This window comes from Neoarius graeffei, chromosome 21 (genome assembly GCF_027579695.1).
Source record: "Neoarius graeffei isolate fNeoGra1 chromosome 21, fNeoGra1.pri, whole genome shotgun sequence".
NCBI lineage: Eukaryota > Metazoa > Chordata > Actinopteri > Siluriformes > Ariidae > Neoarius > Neoarius graeffei.
In genome coordinates, this window is record NC_083589.1 from 54,295,845 (window position 1) to 54,314,945 (window position 19,101).

The 19,101-nt window shown below is 41.2% G+C and overlaps 1 protein-coding gene across 1 annotated transcript in view; it reads right to left on the bottom strand.

Moving 5' to 3' along the window:
- fbxo18 (F-box DNA helicase 1) overlaps positions 1-14,420 on the bottom strand; it is a 58,577-nt gene extending 44,157 nt beyond the window's left edge. The window contains exons 1-5 of the mRNA XM_060903341.1: positions 14,292-14,420; positions 11,749-11,904; positions 7,740-8,230; positions 7,525-7,655; positions 1,308-1,443 (exon numbers count right to left, since the gene is read on the bottom strand). Of these exons, the coding sequence (XP_060759324.1) occupies positions 1,308-1,443; positions 7,525-7,655; positions 7,740-8,230; positions 11,749-11,904; positions 14,292-14,310 (933 nt within the window). The 5' untranslated portion in view covers positions 14,311-14,420. The remainder of the gene's footprint in view (positions 1-1,307; positions 1,444-7,524; positions 7,656-7,739; positions 8,231-11,748; positions 11,905-14,291) is intronic.
- Positions 14,421-19,101: the final 4,681 nt, after the last annotated feature.

Here is a 19,101-nt window from a genome sequence, read left to right on the forward strand (position 1 = left end):
GCTATTTTTTCCTGCTTCACCATGATACGACGTCATGCATCATGTGCTGGGATTTCCCTGTTTGCGCAAAGCATTGTGGAATACAAATTTGAAACAGGAGAGAAAAATGGAGGACGCGAGTGTGCGAATGAAACGTGAAAGACCGACTACAGTAACGGAAAGTGAGAAGAAAAAACGTTATGTTATATACGAAGGAAAGGAAACGCAGGACCAAACTAATAAATATCGGAGGTCAGCAAGCACCTCGGTGTGATCAGCTGTTCATTTAGCGACAGAACGATGGAACTGTCAGTGCACGCTCAAAGGTAAACCTGTAGATGGCAGTAATACAAGACTGTGGATGCCAGCTGCTGTTAAACCCAAAAGAAGAAGAAAAACCTGTGCATGCGCGCACACTCGGACTTCCTCTGTCTGCTTGACTGCGCAAAGCGACTGATTTCATGCACATTATTTGCTTTAATCCCCTCAAATTAAATAACTTTCCAGCCACAGAATGGCCTGATATTTTGTGAGATATTACAGAAATAAACATACATCACAATGACCAAATTTCAGAGGGAACTAAATTTCACAGATTTTATGAAATCGAAAGGCCGTCTAGCTTTAAACGCGCTTGAACTTGGTAAAACATACACATACAGAAAGGCGCTTCTATAGGCTTCATCCAAAGGCTGAGCCAATAACTATAAATGCATAAAAAGTGTGATATGTTCTTTAATAAATAAAAAAAAATTTAATTGTTGGCAAATTGCTGTGGTATAAGAGGAAGAAAATCATTTGGGATGAGGTTTTTTTTAAATAACTGAAATAGAATAAACTACACAAAAAGATTAACCTGACTTTTCAAAACATGCTTCAAATGAATCACGATCTTACCCTCAATGTGTGGTTCAAGATTTAAAAAAAAAAAGAGGGAAGCACGGTGGTGTAGTGGTTAGCACTGTCGCCTCACAGCAAGAAGGTTCTGGGTTCGAGCCCAGTGGTCGACAGGGGGCCTTTCTGTGTGGAGTTTGCTTGTTCTCCCTATGTCTGTGTGAATTTCCTCCACAGTTCAAAGACATGCAGTTAGGTTAACATGGGGCGGCCTTGGGCTGAAGTGCCCTTGAGCAAGGTACCTAACCCCTAACTCCTCTCCGGGCGCTGTAGTATGGCTGCCCACTGCTCTGGGTGTGTGTGTGTTCACTGCTTCAGATAGGTGAAATGCAGAGGATGAATTTCACTGTGCTTGAGTGTGCATGTGACACACAAAGGCTTCTTCTTCTCCTAAAAGAAAGAAAGAAAGAAAAAAAAAAGCCCCTGCTACGTACCCCATCAATCATCTCCATGTCTGGCAGCCTGTGCTTGATGCAGGCCTCTGCCTGGGCATAGAGCCGATGGCCTTTCACACACAGCAAAACGTCTGCCACGTTCACCCGTCTGCTGTGCTTAAACTGCGACATGTACCTGCAACGACAGCAGCGCAGTTTCAAACCCTGCAGTGCTGACAGTGATGATCTCGAGGACGTACTTCAGTTAGAAACCCAACGGTACAAACCAGTAGCTTAATGCTCTTTTTATTTCACCAGTTATGAAAATAGCATACAATTTCAACACATTTCTTCAACAACACAAACAAGCTTGTATTTACCGAAAGCAGTGAATACAATAATGCAAGTCAGATGAGGGCTGTACTAAATCAGTATCATGTCTAGACAATAACCATTAAATCTAAGGGAGGTACTTTTGCAGAAACCAGCAAGAGTAAGTTAGATTTTGATCCCACTCTCTTCCTTCAGGCCTCCCTCTAAAGCCACGCCATCAAAACACATGAACGCGCACTGCCTGATTACTGCCAGAGGACAAGTCCATATGAGAGAGAGAGAGAGAGAGAGAGAGAGAGAGAGAGGGGTGGGTAGAGAAGCGTAGCGTGTCATTGTCATATCCAACTACCTTATATCTCAAACAGAATGAAATGATCTGACAGGCTTTTTACAGCCCTGTGACTTCCACACATTTATTCTTTTTATTACCAGAGTATTTGATTGAATGAAATATTTGGAGTCACAGCAAGTCTAAGAAATGAAATAAATCCTAAGCAGCAAACCGATGTTCACCAGCACTCGATTAAAATTTTAAATTTCACTGCGATTTCTCCAACATCTAGTTTTAAAAAATATACGTTATTTACCAGCTGGGAGGTCCGTATCGTGAAATACCATGACTGAGGTCTTGAAAAGTACTGAGCACGAACATGACTCTATGCAATTTCTTAAATAAACTATACAACATGGCAAACATGTTAGATTTCTGTTATAATTACGTGAAAAGAAGCTGTTGTTACGCAAATATCCAACTTTTAATTGCACAGTGCAAGAAAACTGGGTCCGTGGCTCGCGGCCATGTTGTGACGTCAGCGGGAGAACACTCTGCGGTTCACTGGCTGTTCTACTCTGGTTCTACTCAATGGAAATGGCGCATGAAAACGCCGGTGAACTCTCTAGTGCCAGCTCTTCCTCTTCTGGGAGTCTAGAATTGTGTTGATCTCTTCCGAATAGAATCTATGATAGCCTACCCTCTTTACCCTTTGCCTCTCGTTGCTAGGCGGCAGTTACATGAAAGCCGCAAGCTTTCACAGGCAAATATATGACTGATATCACGCCGACTTTATGATTACATTTATGATTATCATGTAGAATCTATAGCTCTACGTACCTTTATCTTATGTCGTTTCACAACACGTGTTCTGACAGGAGGACTGTCTTTGGATCTGGCATAGCTACTAGTAGACCCCCTCCGGAATACTGGCAGTGTTGCCAGATTGGGAGGAATCCCGCCCAGTTGGGCGGTTTCAAGTGCATTTTGGTGGGTTTTGAACATATTTTGGGCTGGAAAACGTCAGCAGTATCACTGCTGACGTTTTCCAGCCCAAAATATGTTCAAAACCCACCAAAATGCACTTGAAACCGCTCAACTGGGCGGGAAACCTCCCAATCTGGTAACACTGTGTAGGCACTGCTGATGGTAGTAACACACGTTTGTGCTGAACTGAACACCCAAAAGATTCTTTTAAGCTGGGAAGGGTGTCAAAACAATCCAAATCGAAGTGTTTAGAGCACAGGACGGATGTTGGTGAGGGCTCCCACTTGTCACGAGTGCGCCTGACTTGCTTCACCTACTTCGCATGCAGCTCGGGATCTCTGGGAAACTTGAATAAACTTACCCCATCCTTGTGGGTTTTGGAGCAAAAGCCGGCAACACAACGCGAAGGCATAATAACTAATATATATAATGTATAATAATAATACTAATAATGACAAACTGAACACCTGCCGCATCAACAACAAACTGGTAAGTTTGGAGGAAGGTTCTTTCGCTGATGTCATATAGCTCCTCCTCCTCTTTCGTCTCCTGGGTGCTGCAGCCCCGTCAAATTTGCCCAAATAGCTGCGTTTATCATAACTTGTAAAATAGGCGCCTTCGTGAATTAATATATGGATCATCGGGAATTACTTTTTATGTTATAAAACATCGCCAAAGATGTCAAAAACGTGTCATCAGCACTTTAAGCTGGTAAATAATATATTTATTTTTTTCTTTACCAAATTCTAACAGAAAACGAGAGCGCCCGAAAGGGAAAACCGAGCCGAGGCGAGCCGCCATTTTGAATCCTCATTCACGGCTGTAATGCAAATGGCTTCCTCCTCAGTATACAAGTGCACTTCCATGGCAGGAAAAAAACTACATTTTGCCGCCTATATAATCCCCTATTTATACAAAATTAGTCAGTCATTCAGGATTCAGCCATGTTTTTGCTCGGCGTTAGCAACAGTTAGAGGTTTTTAGCTTTCTCCTGAAATGTTTTATTTTATTTCTTCTTCCTCAGGGTAGTAAAACTCACTTTCGCTGTGAACACTGTCGTTATCGCTATCCATGCTGTAAAATTAATGCTATTCTCTTGAGAAATGCTGGCAAAAATTTATAAGATTTTGGATAATCTTATAAAAAAAATGTTGACAAAAAATTCTACTATGTTTGTTGTTGTGAACGAGCGAGTCGCTAGAGGTCCATAACCGGGGTCCGTATCGTAGGATACGGACCCGCTCGCCAGCCAATCAGAGCGCAGGATTTGATGGAAACCGCACTGAAAAAAAAAAAAAAATACATATATTAAATAAAATATAAAAAAAAAAAAAAAGTGTGTTAATCTTTGGTGCAGAATGAAATTCAAGCATGTTTTGGTCATAAACTTATATCTGTGCCCGAGTTGAGATAAGCTCAGGTGCACTCCGTCTTCACAAGGCTCTACCACATGGGAACCCTGACCTATGAGGGTTTACCATTTTAGAAAGGTTTCCAAGTAAAAATTATTTAGAAAGCCATTAACATAAACGAGCTCCTTGAGGAACGATTTTTAATTATTTTACAGGACTTTACATTCAGTTTCACTTACTACCTAAAATTATAGCAGTTGTCCTGGTGACCACTGAACCTGCATTATCCAGGATCTCTTCAGTCCTCTCCAGGCGTTCCAGTGGATTAGAAAACACTACAGTATCTCATGGGAAGGTCTCTTAAGGACTCGCCTGCTAAACAAACACTACTTGCTTTACTAAGAACTTGATGGAAGACTGAGCAAGGAAAAAGAAGCCAAGTATGACCCATGTCAAGATCTGACCGAGAAAAAGGCAGCCAGTAGGATTGGAAGAACTTAATCTTGAATTCCTGTAGGGTGGTATTGAGAGGTTCTGGGTTTGGCAGGCGACATGATGGACGGACATGTACAGTAAAAACGCTGCATGGTCTTGATTAATTAGATGTTGAGGCAGAGGACAAAATTAAAGGAGAACTGAAGGCAAATTTATCATTATCAAAATTCTATTTCTCTCATTTTATTAAATATAGGAATGCATTTTTGATCGTTATTTTGTCACTGCTATAGCAAGTTATGAGTGTTTGTAATACATCAGTCTATATGTCAAAGCAATGGCCGTAAACGAGATTCATTGAGACCTGTGCGAGACATCGTAGGACAGAAGTAAAACGTACAGCGGAAATCCAAGTGACCAACATCTGCCAACGTTCTCAAAAGACGCGCGCGGCCTCTTTCGAATGCTGACGTAATCAAGCCGGAAGTTTTGTTTGTTTTGATAGCAGTCAGGAAAGTTTGAAAAAAGTAGGCAGTAATCGTCATTTAAACTTGTTTTTGTGCAATACTTCGTTCGGAAAACAGTTTTCAAAATGGCGGCACTGACACCTGGCTGACACGTCACGTTTCGAAGTCTCGCACAAGTCTCGTGAAGATCGAGCGGATAAGCGACGCCTGCCGTGGACCAAACGAACTAAATTCAACACGGCTATAAACCGAATAGGCCGATAAGTATAATATTTAATTGCGATTAGTTGCCAATACGGGTCACGATATAAGGCCATTATTAAAAAATGTTCTGTTTCCGGTCCACCGGCCGGGTGAGTGCCGTTTGTGCGGGTGAAATTTTTTTTAACGCCGGTTTTTCGACATTTTTTTCGGGTTCGTAAATCTAAAATCAACTTGACATTTATGCATTCCCAGGGCTTTCCACTAAGGCTCATACTAGCCAGCCATGGCAAATAAGTAGCCGGGGGGGTAAACACAAAATAAACTCCTGTGCACGCAGTTCCCAGGGTTAAATGTATTTTCCACAGACCATTTATTTATTCACTTTATTCAAATACAAAATAAAATGGCAGTAAATCTTCTTTCTTTTCTTGCGTATTGCATCATGAGGCGTTCCTGGCTTGTAAATCTCTTATTTTCGGTGCATGACACATTCACGCAGCTGAGTGCGCGCACACACCGCATGTCAGGGCGCGGATGAGTTACTCTCCCTTGATCAACGGTTGAGTTTGACATTATTGTCAGTCTGTTAGATAAACATTTAATTTTATTAAAATCGAAAATTAATATTTAGAGCCTGTGGGCTACAAAAATAGTCATTAAAGTAGCCGGCTGGACTTAATTGTGTGGCCGCAGCCGGCGCTTGTGGAAAGCCCTGTCGAATCAGCTCTGCGCATGCGCCGTGCGGCACAAAAAAATGGCAGCCACCACGAAGGAAGGAGATCCGAAGTTTTCAAACATTTGCTGAAGTGTGAAATCGCAAAATGGTATTCTGGCGAACAACAAAATAGTAAAGATTCAGAAAAACAAATCATTCAGTGATCATTTTAATAGTGCAATTTCATCCGAACTAGGCCTAACGCTCGATTTAGAGCTACAAAAAGTCCGTGTGTCGGACATTTTAAGTACCTTTGTAAAAGTTTTGCAAATGTTGCAGTCAGCATTTAAAATGCTAACTTAAAGTTTTTGTACAAGTTTCAGTTGATTTAACGGTCATATTTTATTAAATGTGTCTGCTTTTGTAATAAAAAAAAAGTACTGAAAGAAAAAGCAAACACAGCATTGCGATTTCTTATTCATCCATATATAATAAAAAATAAATTAAAAAAAAATAAATCCCTCCCTCCCGACTGAAATTTTTTTTGCCCACCCGGTGGACAGGAAACGGATTTTTTTTTAAGGATGGCCTAAGGTTACTAAAACCGAAAACGTAATCGAATAACACGTTAATTAAGAAATAAACTAAGTTTAAAAATGACTTCGGTTTCCCTTTAACAGCCTGGGTGCTTTGGATGAGCAGGCTTTATTCAAGATTGAAGATTTTTATTTGTCATATACACAATAACAGACACAGCGGTTTATTATCGGGTAATGAAATTCTTATTTTGCAACTGCCCGACCAAACTACGCTTACCAATATAAAAAGAAATATATATAAAATATGAAATATAAAATATAAAGTGCATATGGAATGCAAAATATAAAGGTAGAGTGAAAAATGAAGATAACATTTAAAAAAAAAAAAGAGAGGCAAACAAACAACGTGCAAACATAGAGGTAGATATACTGTGCAATGTCTTGTGCAAAATTGCTAATATACTCCGTGGTTCAAAGCCTGATGGAAATATAGAGGTAGATGGTGAGATATATCGGGGCTAGTAGGTTTTTTTTTTTTTTATTCTTAGTTGGCAGGTTGACAATCAGATTCCACAGCTAGAGATAACGTCCGATTGATTTTCGCAAAATGAGGTCATTAGATTAATTAGCTACATCTAAATTGCCATTAGATGTGTTAGCCCTGTAATAGATTAGCGACCTGAAGTCAGCTGGGATTGGCTCTCGGTTCCCCTACATCGCTGACGGATAAGCAGTACAGATAATGGATGACCTACAGTAGCTAGCTCACTATATGTTATTACATTAGCTACCACTTCTTCGCTTTGTCAAATAGGTTGCCAGGCAACCAAAACATGGGACTGGGAATCACACTGGAGGTTTTACTGTGTGGTTGTTTAATTTATGATTTGTCCACCCACGCGATGGTTCACATTATCATTGTTTGTTTGGTTTTTTTTTTTTACTCTTTCCAGAGCAGATATTTTATCGAGAGCTGCTGATCTACCAGTAGAACCTTGACACAAATATTCTTCAGGGCATCTTCTGAACCTTACCTCACCATGTTCAGCACACAGAGATCATCCTTTCTGACAATGCCGTTGTCTTCAAGGAGGGTATTCAGCTGCTTCACTGCCATTTCCTCCTGCTTCTCGTATCGGTAGTACAACTTCTTCCATGGCAGAAACTAGAGTGGAAAGGACAGTCCAAACTCAAGTCACTTAACAGTTCTGCAAAAAAAAAAAACGTCTACGAAGTAAAAGAAACGCACCTGGCTATCCATGATGATGTCTCTCCAGCGGTGACACACCAGGCTGACATGGCGGTAAAGATCACCTGCTGGGAGCTGAGCAAAAATAACACTCAGTACTTCTTCAGGCAAGTCCTGAATGTGACCCTGGGGCTCCTGCAGCACCTGATTCAGTCCCAGCAACCCGTAATGAGCATCAGGGAGGCTTTGCACGTCATCGTCTTCCTCCCTTTCCATGTGTCTGTTAATAAAGCTGGAGTGAAGTGGAGGAAACGCCCAACTGGTGCATCCTGCTCCTGTCACCTTCTGCTCGTTCTCTTTTTTGTTTGCCGAAAACATGCCTGTCTCAAACTCCTCATCATCCACAAACATCTCTTCAGTAATGCCTTCCATGGGGTCCTGTTCCTCTTCCTCCTCTTTCAGGACCATGTGAGCGTTGGCTTTTTTTGGGCTGCTGCTAAGGACTCCAGCAGACGCAAAGAATCCTGTAATGACGCTCTGCTGTTGGCCGTCTGACGCGTTTAAATTAAAATCAGAGAAACACAAGCCTCATTCAAGACCAAGTCAATATACAGATATTATTCTATCCACATTCACTGGATATGAGCAATCGCACGCTCTGATTGGCTACTCTAGTACTAGGCTATCAGCTCATATATAGAAATCTTGCATGTGACGTCACAGCCGATCCAGATTGTAACAGACGCCATCTTGTCAGTCAAACGCCATATTTCCGCCTTCTACTTCATTCTGGTTCTACTTCTGCTTCTACTTCCACCTTTTCTTCTGGAAAACCCTACTATATACAATTCTACTACAACGGCTGCGGCTACAAGCTCTCCCTACCCCTGCACGTTTTTTATGTTTTTTTGTGTGTATTTTTGCGTGTTGTTCGTCTGTACCGGACTTCAATATCCACTACAACCGTATGGACTTACTGGACATTGGTTTCCAGCAGAAAATGACGGTTTGTAGCGATTTCCATCGCATGCACAACATTCCGGACGAGATAGCGAGACCAGCGGGGTCTCCGTGGATTGTTATCGGGTCTGGCAGGCGAAGGAGGCGGCGTCGGGAGAGGAAGCAAAAGCGAGGCTGCAGGCAGAGCCGGCCTGTTGACTAAGCTCAGAAAACAGCCACTCAAACCTCCATTGCCAAGCCTCTACCTCTCCAACGCCAGATCCATGGTAAACAAGACGGACGATTTGGAATTACAGCTGGAATTACCTTATTCTATTCTATAATCGGCTGGTCAGTGCGATACTAGATACTACTGATATATCTAGTATCAGTACTAGTACTCAATACTTAAGTGACTTACCCGTCCAATGAGGATTGTTATTTTCTTGTTTACAAGATGCCACATCTGAGTCGCTGACAAATCCTGAATTTCTGTAAAGATAACTGTCCAGAGATTTATAAGCACGCAGTGCTTCACCACTGAACAGCGATGGAAAGTTAATGAGGTAATTATACACATCTGGGTATTCCACCTCTGGCAGTTCCATATCCACTGACACAGTCGTGAAAACTATGTCCGGTAAGCCATAAGGGTCACTAATCCGTAGGTCGTTTATTTTAGCCATACATCTAGTTATCTGTTCATTAGAAAAACGAGCCGTGTAGTCCGTCGGTTGAAATTGATCCATTTTGTACACGAGTGCAGCAGTATTCAGCGGTGTTTTTTACCGACAAAATGGCGGCTGTGTACTTTCCGGTCACGTGACTGCAAGATCTCTATACCGTGAGTAGAGAAAAACAAAATGGCGGCACGTGTTGCTGAACCAACTGAGTACTAAATAAAAACTCTACTCAAAAATAAAAATCCCCAAAAATACAAAAAAAGGCAACAAAATATGAAATAAAAGTATCTTTTTTTCCAACCATTATTATCGCATTTTTCACAAATTGCTCATCATTACGTCAGTTTGTTTACATTCTAAGCGGAAATTATTTTGTTGGACGTTTTGTATAAAGTTATTTATCAAATTTGCAAAAAATACAAATAAAAATGCTCCGTTTCTCAAAAACCAGTGAATGCGGATAGATAAAACAGTTATTCTACTCAATCTCGTCGTACATGGATTATAGCTGACTTGGTGCTACGTGCCTTGTCGGCTATCAGCTCATGTACGACTTGATTTCGTGGAATAACTGTTAAAAGGACAAACATGCAAACATAAAAAAAAAACAAGCAAAGAAGTGAAAGACCGCAATAGTGAGAGTGGGAGTGAGAGCGGGAACAACAGAATCGTTTGTCCATTCAGCAAACTTAAAAATATCGAATCCGTTCAAGCTCTCATTGACCTCTCAACTGCTGCATTTCTTGCAAGACCGAAACAATGCTGATAAATAGGTATTGACGTTCATAACGGCTGATCAATGAGAATTAAAAAATAAAAACAGAGAGATGAAAGGTGGATCCTTTAACCATGTTATAAAAGTGTTATAAATGGGCCGTTTGTCCACCAGAGGGCAGACTACAACTCCATTGTTCGCAACCCTTGTTTGGACAAATCCCAACAATCAGCTGATCCAAGCAGAGTCCGGCAGAGTAGCAACACCAGGTCAAACAGATGAAGTCGTCTGGCTGGGTTGTTTTTTTTTAAGTCAGTTTCAGTTGTACACAAATTAACGGCATGTATGTACAAATCGTATTCTTTTAGTTTCAGCTGAAATAATTTTTTGTACAGATCCGATATAAATAAACAAAAGTATTTCATAGATATATTAACATTAAATATGTACTATAAACAAGTGAAACTATTTTTTCCTAATTAACTCAGCTATACCTTGAAAACACAACTAAGAAAATGGGCATGTTTTCAGATGAATAGTTATGGAAATGGGTCTAATTAAAGGAGAACTGAAGTCATTTTTAAACTTGCTTTATTTCTTAATTAACGTGTTATTCAGTTACGTTTTCGGTTTTAGTAACCTTATATTGTGACTTGTATTATCGGCCTATTCGGTTTTTAGCCGTGTTGAATTTAGTTCGTTTGGTCCATGGCAGGCGTCACTTATCCACGCGATCTTCGCCAGACTTCGAAACGTGAAGCGTCAGCCAGTTGTCAGTGCCGCCATTTTGAAAACTGTTTTCCAAACGAAGTATTGCACAAAAACAAGTTTAAATGACGATTACTGCCTACTTTTTTCAAACTTTCCTGATTGCTATCAAAACAAACAAAACTTCCGGCTTGATCACATCAGCATTCGAAAGAGGGCGCGTGCGTCTTTTGACGACGTTGGCAGATGTCGGGCACTTTGATTTCCGCTGTACGTTTTACTTCCGTCCTACGATGTCTCGCACAGGTCTCAACGAATCTCGTTTACGGCCATTGCTTTGACATATGGACTGATATATTACAGAGCATATTTCAAACACTCAGAACTTACTATAGCGGTGACAACATAACTATCAAAAATGCATTCCTATATTTAATAAAATGAGATAAATAGAATTTTGATAATAAAAAATTTGCCTTCAGTTCTCCTTTAAAGTAATTGTAGTTCAAAGTGGTATTTTTCGTGTACATTCAGGCCTGCTTGACTATTTTGTATTATTCACAAAATAATTATATACTGTATATTACTGGGGGTTTTTTTGTATCAGCGAAGATAATCTCTTCTACGGCGTGGGTCATCTTCAGCTACGATGATGTTACTGGTATGAAGTTGTGCACTTTGGCAAAAGAATGGTGTCAACAAAGATACAGGTCAGACAGACAGGACAAAAATGGGTCAAAATATCACGACTGGTTTTGTGCATCAAGGCTCACAGTGTAAATGCAATCAAAGTCTTACAGTCTAATAAACAGTTTACAGCCCATGTTCAATGTTATTTACTGTCTCACATTGTTGTGTGTTCATGCTTTGTTTAGTCTTGTGTACTCGTACTGTTATGTTTTGCATCATGGTCCTTGAGCAATGACATTTCTTTGATGTGTATGCAAGCTATACAGACAAGAAAAACCCATTTGACTTGGGCTTCTGATCACAGCGTGATGTGTGTATAGGGTATGATCGGTACCTCGTCTTCTCCTTTTACTTGGGCTCCTGGGCTGAAGTCTTTTATTGGGGTCTTTATTATGGAGGTTCATGGTGAAAGGCTGCGCCAGGCTACCAGTGAGGCTTTGGGTCAAACCGTTGCACTCGGCTGCGCTCAGGTGCCTTCGCTTGGCCTTTCCTACATCACCAGAGAAACACTGTCAAGTTTATTTGTATAGCGCTTTTAACAACATTGTCGCAAAGCAGCTTTACGGAAAATTAAAGACATCAGATCAGACATGAGCTCGTTTTATTGCGAATAAATTGATTTATCCCTGATGAGCAAGCCTGCAGTGACGGTGGCAAGGTAAAGCTCCGTCAGACGATATGAGGAAGAAACCTTGAGAGGAACCAGACTCAAAAGTGAACCCATCCTCATCTGGGTGATAACAGATAGCATGATAACTCGTCTCCTATGTACAATAGTCACAAAGTAGAACTGCGTAGCCAGGAATTTCATTATAGTTTTAAAATCAAGTCTATTTTGTTGACGTTATCAAATATTCATCAACTGATGGAGACTCGAGTGCAAAACTGTTCATCACAACTGTAGTCCTCAGCCATCAGAGCAAAACTGTAAGTGTCCAGAGCTGTCTTCTAAGTCCGACTTTCAACTGTCCATACTGGGGCCGTCCTCCATAGGAGCGATATGACCAGAGGTTTCACAATTTCACAAAATGGTCAACCCAAGGGGTGAAAATTCATTTTGTAGATATGGTGTTAAATTTGATTGGTTCATTCACTGCAGTCCGCGTGGGTTTCCTCTGGGTGCTCCGGTTTTCCCCACAGTCCAAAGACATGCAGGTTAGGTTTAACTGGTGACTCTAAATTGACCGTAGGTGTGAATGTGAGTGTGAATGGTTGTCCGGGTCTATGTGTCAGCCCTGTGATGACCTGGCGACTTGTCCAGGGTGTACCCCGCCTTTCGCCCGTAGTCAGCTGGGATAGGCTCCAGCTTGCCTGCGACCCTGTAGAACAGGATAAAGCAGCGAGAGATAATGAGATGAGATGAGATGTGATAACATTGAAGAAATTTGCAGAAAACCACCAGGTCGTTTTCTCATAAACAAACCAGCGCAGACGTAGGAGTCAGAGGGAGGCGTCCCGCACGCGACGTCACGAAAATCAGTGTTTGCCAGGAAATCCAAATGCCAAGTTTTTTCAGAGGCTTGCTCCTGAATTTACCCATGATATGCACTTTAAAGGAACAGTCCACCGTATTTCCATAATGAAATATGCTCTTATCTGAATTGAGACGAGCTGCTCCGTACCTCTCCGAGCTTTGCGCGACCTCCCAGTCAGTCAGACGCAGTCAGACGCGCTGTCACTCCTGTTAGCAATGTAGCTAGGCTCAGCATGGCCAACGGTATTTTTTGGGGCTGTAGTTAGATGCGACCAAACTCTTCCGCGTTTTTCCTGTTTACATAGGTTTATATGAGCAGTGATATGAAACAAGTTCAGTTACACAAATTGAAACGTAGCGATTTTCTATGCTATGGAAAGTCCGCACTATAATGACAGGCGTACTAACACCTTCCGCGCGCTTTGGCAGCGCATTGATACGGAGCTCAGATATCAATGCGCTGCCGAAGCGCGCAGAAGGTGTTAGTACGCCTGTCATTACAGTGCGCACTTTCCATAGCATAGAAAATCGCTACGTTTCAATTTGTGTAACTGAACTTGTTTCATATCACTGGTCATATAAACCTATGTAAACAGGAAAAACACGGAAGAGTTTGGTCACATCTAACTACAGCCCCAAAAATACCGTTGGCCATACTGAGCCTAGCTACATTGCTAACAGGAGTGACAGCGCGTCTGACTGACTGGGAGGTCGCGCAAAGCTCGGAGAGGTACGGAGCAGCTCGTCTCAATTCAGATAAGAGCATATTTCATTATGGAAATACGGTGGACTGTTCCTTTAAGTCATCATACATTTGTTTGAGTTTGCGCTTTCTATAATAGCCACACAGTTTAATTTTAAACCCTCTGAATATTGCGTCAGTTGCCCAAGACTCCAGCTAGAAGTAGGGCGTCAGGATGGACCTCAATATCAGCAGTGTCAAGTCAGGACTAAAACACTACAGGAAGCCATGGTTTAATGATCAGAGAAGCAGCTTGAGGACCAAAAGGTTGCTGGTTCGAGTCCCTGGCCCAGCAAGAATGGCTGAAATGCCCTTGAGCAAGGCACCTGACCCCCAGGCTGCTCTGAATATATTATACATTGCTCTGGATAAGATAATGTATGGGCTGTGCTGTTACAGGAAAGTAATCAACGACAGAGTGGTAGTCGTGGTGTAACAGCATGAACCAGAACTGGTTTATCCCACACCACACCAACTTGCCAAATGTTCCAGTTGGTCATTTAGTAATAAACAACGCTCCATTATTTTTGAAACCTGAGCAAGACTATTCTAATTCCACACAGCAGTTAGCCACGAGCTAACTGACTGAACCTCAGATTTCAACTCGTTAGCACCTAAATAAATAAATAAATAAATTTTTAAAAGAAACAATACCAAAAACCTTTTGAGGCTGTCTCCATAGCTCTTGAAATCTTGAATAAATATTACAAGCTGAAAAACGCTTCCATTTTTATGTCACATTACAGTTTAATGCTAGCTAACTAAGAAACTAACTAACTAGCAAAACAACTCGACAAACTTCCGGTTCAAACTGGTCATAATAAGAGTCTTGATTTAAAAATAATATTGACACGAATTTGTAAAATAAATACATACATAAATAAATGCATTTAAACACCGAATTGGATATCGAAAAACAAGAAACATTTATATTTTATTTTTTAGTATTTTCCCTTTGTAACCCTTTACAACTCAAAATAAAAGCACTAGGTGGCAGTCACTAATGAGGGAATGGAGGCTACAGAAAGTCCTTTGCATAGTGTCACGTTGGAATAACGTTTTTAATGCACTAATTGACTTCCCTTCGTCATTTTTACTTTGGGAAATACCCTTATATCGTCATATTTTCTTTTCCAATATAGTGCAGTCTCACACGTAGCACAGCTAACACAATTCCAGTCATATGAATGCTATAAAAGTCCTCATGGAGGCGACAGAAAGTCCTTTGAATAGGGTTATGTGTCAATAATTTTTTTTTCAGCACTCCTCGACTTCCTCTTGTCATTTTTACTTTGGGAAGTATCATTATATCGTCATATTTTATTTTCCAAAATAGCGCAGTCTCGGGTGGCATGGTGGTTAGCGCTGTCGCCTCACGGCAAGAAGGAACGGGTTCGAGCCCCATGGCTGGCGAGGGCCTTTCTGTGCAGAGTTTGCATGTTGTCTGCGTGGGTTTCCTCTGGGTGCTCCGGTTTCCCCCACAGTCCAAAGACATGCAGGTTAGGTTAACTGGTGACTCTAAATTGACCGTAGGTGTGAATGGTTGTCTGTGTCTATGTGTCAGCCCTGTGATGACCTGGCGACTTGTCCAGGGTGTACCCCGCCTTTTGCCTGTAGTCAGCCGGGATAGGCTCCAGCTTGCCTGCGACCCTGTGGAACAGGATAAAGCGGCAAGAGATAACGAGATGAGATGAGATAGTGCAGTTTTACGTGTAACACGACTCATCACATGAAAAGACAGACAGGTTAAGACTGGGGTTAGGGATGATGTTTTGCTCATACCTCAGAAAATAAAGTACAGTACTGTACCTTTAGGGGTACAATGGCTTGTCACTGTGTGTCTATTGTCCTGAAGACATTTGCCTGTGTTGGACAAATTACAGTGGTGCTTGAAAGTTTGTGAACCTGTTAGAATTTTCTATATTTCTGCATAAATATGACCTAAAACATCATCAGATTTTCACACGAGTCGTAAAAGTAGATAAAGAGAACCCAGTTAAACAAATGAGACAAAAATATTCTACTTGGTCATTTATTTATTGAGGAAAATGATCCAATATTACATATCTGTGAGTGGCAAAAGTATGTGAACCTTTGCTTTCAGTATCTGGTGTGACCCCCTTGTGCAGCAATAACTGCAACTCAACGTTTGCGGTAACTGTTGATCAGTCCTGCACACCGGCTTGGAGGAATTTTAGCTCATTCCTCCATACAGAACAGTTTCAACTCTGGGATGTTGGTGGGTTTCCTCACATGAACTGCTCGGTTCAGGTCCTTCCACAACATTTCAATTGGATTAAGGTCAGGACTTTGACTTGGCCATTCCAAAACATTAACTTTATTCTTCTTTAACCATTCTTTGGTAGAACGACTTGTGTGCTTAGGGTCGTTGTCTTGCTGCATGACCCACCTTCTCTTGAGATTCAGTTCATGGACAGATGTCCTGACATTTTCCTTTAGAATTCGCTAGTATAATTCAGAATTCATTGTTCCATCAATGATGGCAAGCCGTCCTGGCCCAGATGCAGCAAAACAGGCCCAAACCATGATACTACCACCACCATGTTTCACAGATGGGATAAGGTTCTTATGCTGGAATGCAGTGTTTTCCTTTTTCCAAACATAACGCTTCTCATTTAAACCAAAAAGTTCTATTTTGGTCTCATCCGTCCACAAAACATTTTTCAAATAGCCTTCTGGCTTGTCCACGTGCTCCTTAGCAAACTGCAGACGAGCAGCAATGTTCTTTTTGGAGAGCAGTGGCTTTCTCCTTGCAACCCTGCCATGCACACCATTGTTGTTCAGTGTTCTCCTGATGGTGGACTCATGAACATTAACATTAGCCAATGTGAGAGAGGCCTTCAGTTGCTTAGAAGTTACCCTGGGGTCCTTTGGGACCTCGCCAACTATTACACGCCTTGCTCTTGGAGTGATCTTTGTTGGTCGACCACTCCTGGGGAGGGTAACAATGGTCTTGAATTTCCTCCATTTGTACACAATCTGTCTGACTGTGGATTGGTGGAGTCCAAACTCTTTAGAGATGATTTTGTAACCTTTTCCAGCCTGATGAGCATCAAAAACGCTTTTTCTGAGGTCCTCAGAAATCTCCTTTGTTCATGCCATGATACACTTCCACAAACGCGTGTTGTGAAGATCAGCCTTTGATAGATCCCTGTTCTTTAAATAAAACAGGGTGCCCACTCACACCTGATTATCATCCCATTGATTGCAAACACCTGACTCTAATTTCACCTTCAAATTAACTGCTAATCCTAGAGGTTCCCATACTTTTGCCACTCACAGATATGTAATATTGGATCATTTTTCTCAATAAATAAATGACCAAGTACAATATTTTTGTCTCATTTGTTTAACTGGGTTCTCTTTATCTACTTTTAGGACTTGTGTGAAAATCTGATGATGTTTTAGGTCATATTTATGCAGAAATATAGAAAATTCTAAAGGGTTCACAAACTTTCAAGCACCACTGTATACTGTCTGAAGTCTTACATATCCATAGACACCAAGATTATGTACATTAACCTGATAATTGTGGAAGTATTTCTGATTACTTTTGGGTCTGTCTGTCTAGGTGAGGCACACCTTCCAGCACCCTGGGCCTTAAAAGGTAAATGGAGGTTTCACAAGGCCACTTTATTAGGTACACCCATACACCTGCTGTTGTATGCAGTTCTCTAATCAGCCGATCCCTTGACAGCACCACAATGCTTACAATCATGCAGATACAAATCAAGAGCTTCAGCTAATTAATGTTCACTTCTTCAAACATCAGAATGGGAAAAACTATGATCTCAAAGTGTGACTTTCTTTCACTGTGTCATGGGTGTTGGTTTGAGCCAGATGGACTGGTTTATTTTTAGTATTTCAGAAACTGCTGATTTCCTGGGGGTTTCACACACAACAGTCTCTAGAGTTTACACAGGATGGTGTGAAAAACAAGAAAACACATTGAGTGAGCGACAGTTCTGTGGGTGGAAACAAACACCTTGTTGATTAGAAAGGTCAGAGGAAAATGGCCAGATTGTTTCGAGCTGCCAGGAAGGAAAGATATAGTAACTCATATTATCACTCTTTACAACTGTGGTGAGCAGAAAAGCATCTCAGTATGCAACAACGGAAGAGCACATTGGGCTCCAGTCCTGCAGCCAAGAACAGAATTCTTAGAATCAACAAGTTCCTATTAAAGTGGCCGGTGAGTTTGGGTAATGATAAACACACACATATATATATATATATATATATATATATATATATATATATATATATATATATATATATATATATAAAAGAGAGTGCTCAGCGTAAATGAGTCCACCCCCTTTGAAAAGTAACATTTTAAACAATATCTCAATGAACACAAAATTTCCAAAATGTTGAAAAGACAAAGTTTAATATAACATCTGCTTAACTTATAATGTGAAAGTAAGGTTAATAATATAACTTAGATTACACATTTTTCAGTTTTATTCAAATTAGGGTGGTGCAAAAATGAGTACACCCCACAACAAAAACTACTCCATCTAGTACTTTGCATGGCCTCCATGATTTTTAATGACAAGAATGAACAAGTTGGCGACATTTTGCAACATCAATCTTTTTCCATTCTTCAACAATGACCTCTTTTAGTGACTGGATGCTGGATGGAGAGTGATGCTCAACTTGTCTCTTCAGAATTCCCCAAAGAAAATAATTTCTTTCCACCACAAAGGTGAAGGCTACAAGAAGATCAGCAAAGCTTTACTTATCAGTCAGAATACTGTAGCAAAAGTGGTACAAAAATTTAAGAAAGATGGAACTGCAACCATCTCACAGAGACGTCCAGGTCGTCCACGGAAGTTAACACCTCGACAGGAGCGTCTTCTGATGAGAAGCGTTGAAGAAAATTGGCATGCAAGTTCACTGCAGTTATCTAAAGAAGTACAAAGCCAAACTGGGGTGACTATTTCCCGTGACACAATATGGCGTACACTGCAGAGGAATGGCATGCATGGATGCCGTCCACGAAAGAAGCCTCTCCTAAAGCCCAGGCACAAAAAAGCCCGCCTAGAGTTTGCCAGGGCCCATGCTGACAAAGATGAAGACTACTGGGACTCTATACTCTGGAGTGATGAGACCAAGATAAATGTTTTTGGAACTGATGGCTTCAAAACTGTATGGCGTCGCAAAGGTGAGGAATACAAAGGAAAATGCATGGTGCCTCCAGTGAAACATGGTGGTGGCAGTGTCCTTATGTGGGGCTGCATGAGTGCTGCTGGTGTCGGGGAGCTGCATTTCATTGATGGCATCATGAATTCACAGACGTATTGCTCTATACTGAAAGAGAAGATGCTACCATCACTCCGTGCCCTTGGTCGTCGTGCACTTTTCCAACATGACTAAACACACATCTAAGGCCACTGTTGGATTTCTGAAGAAGAACAGGGTGAAAGTGATTCAGTGGTATATATATA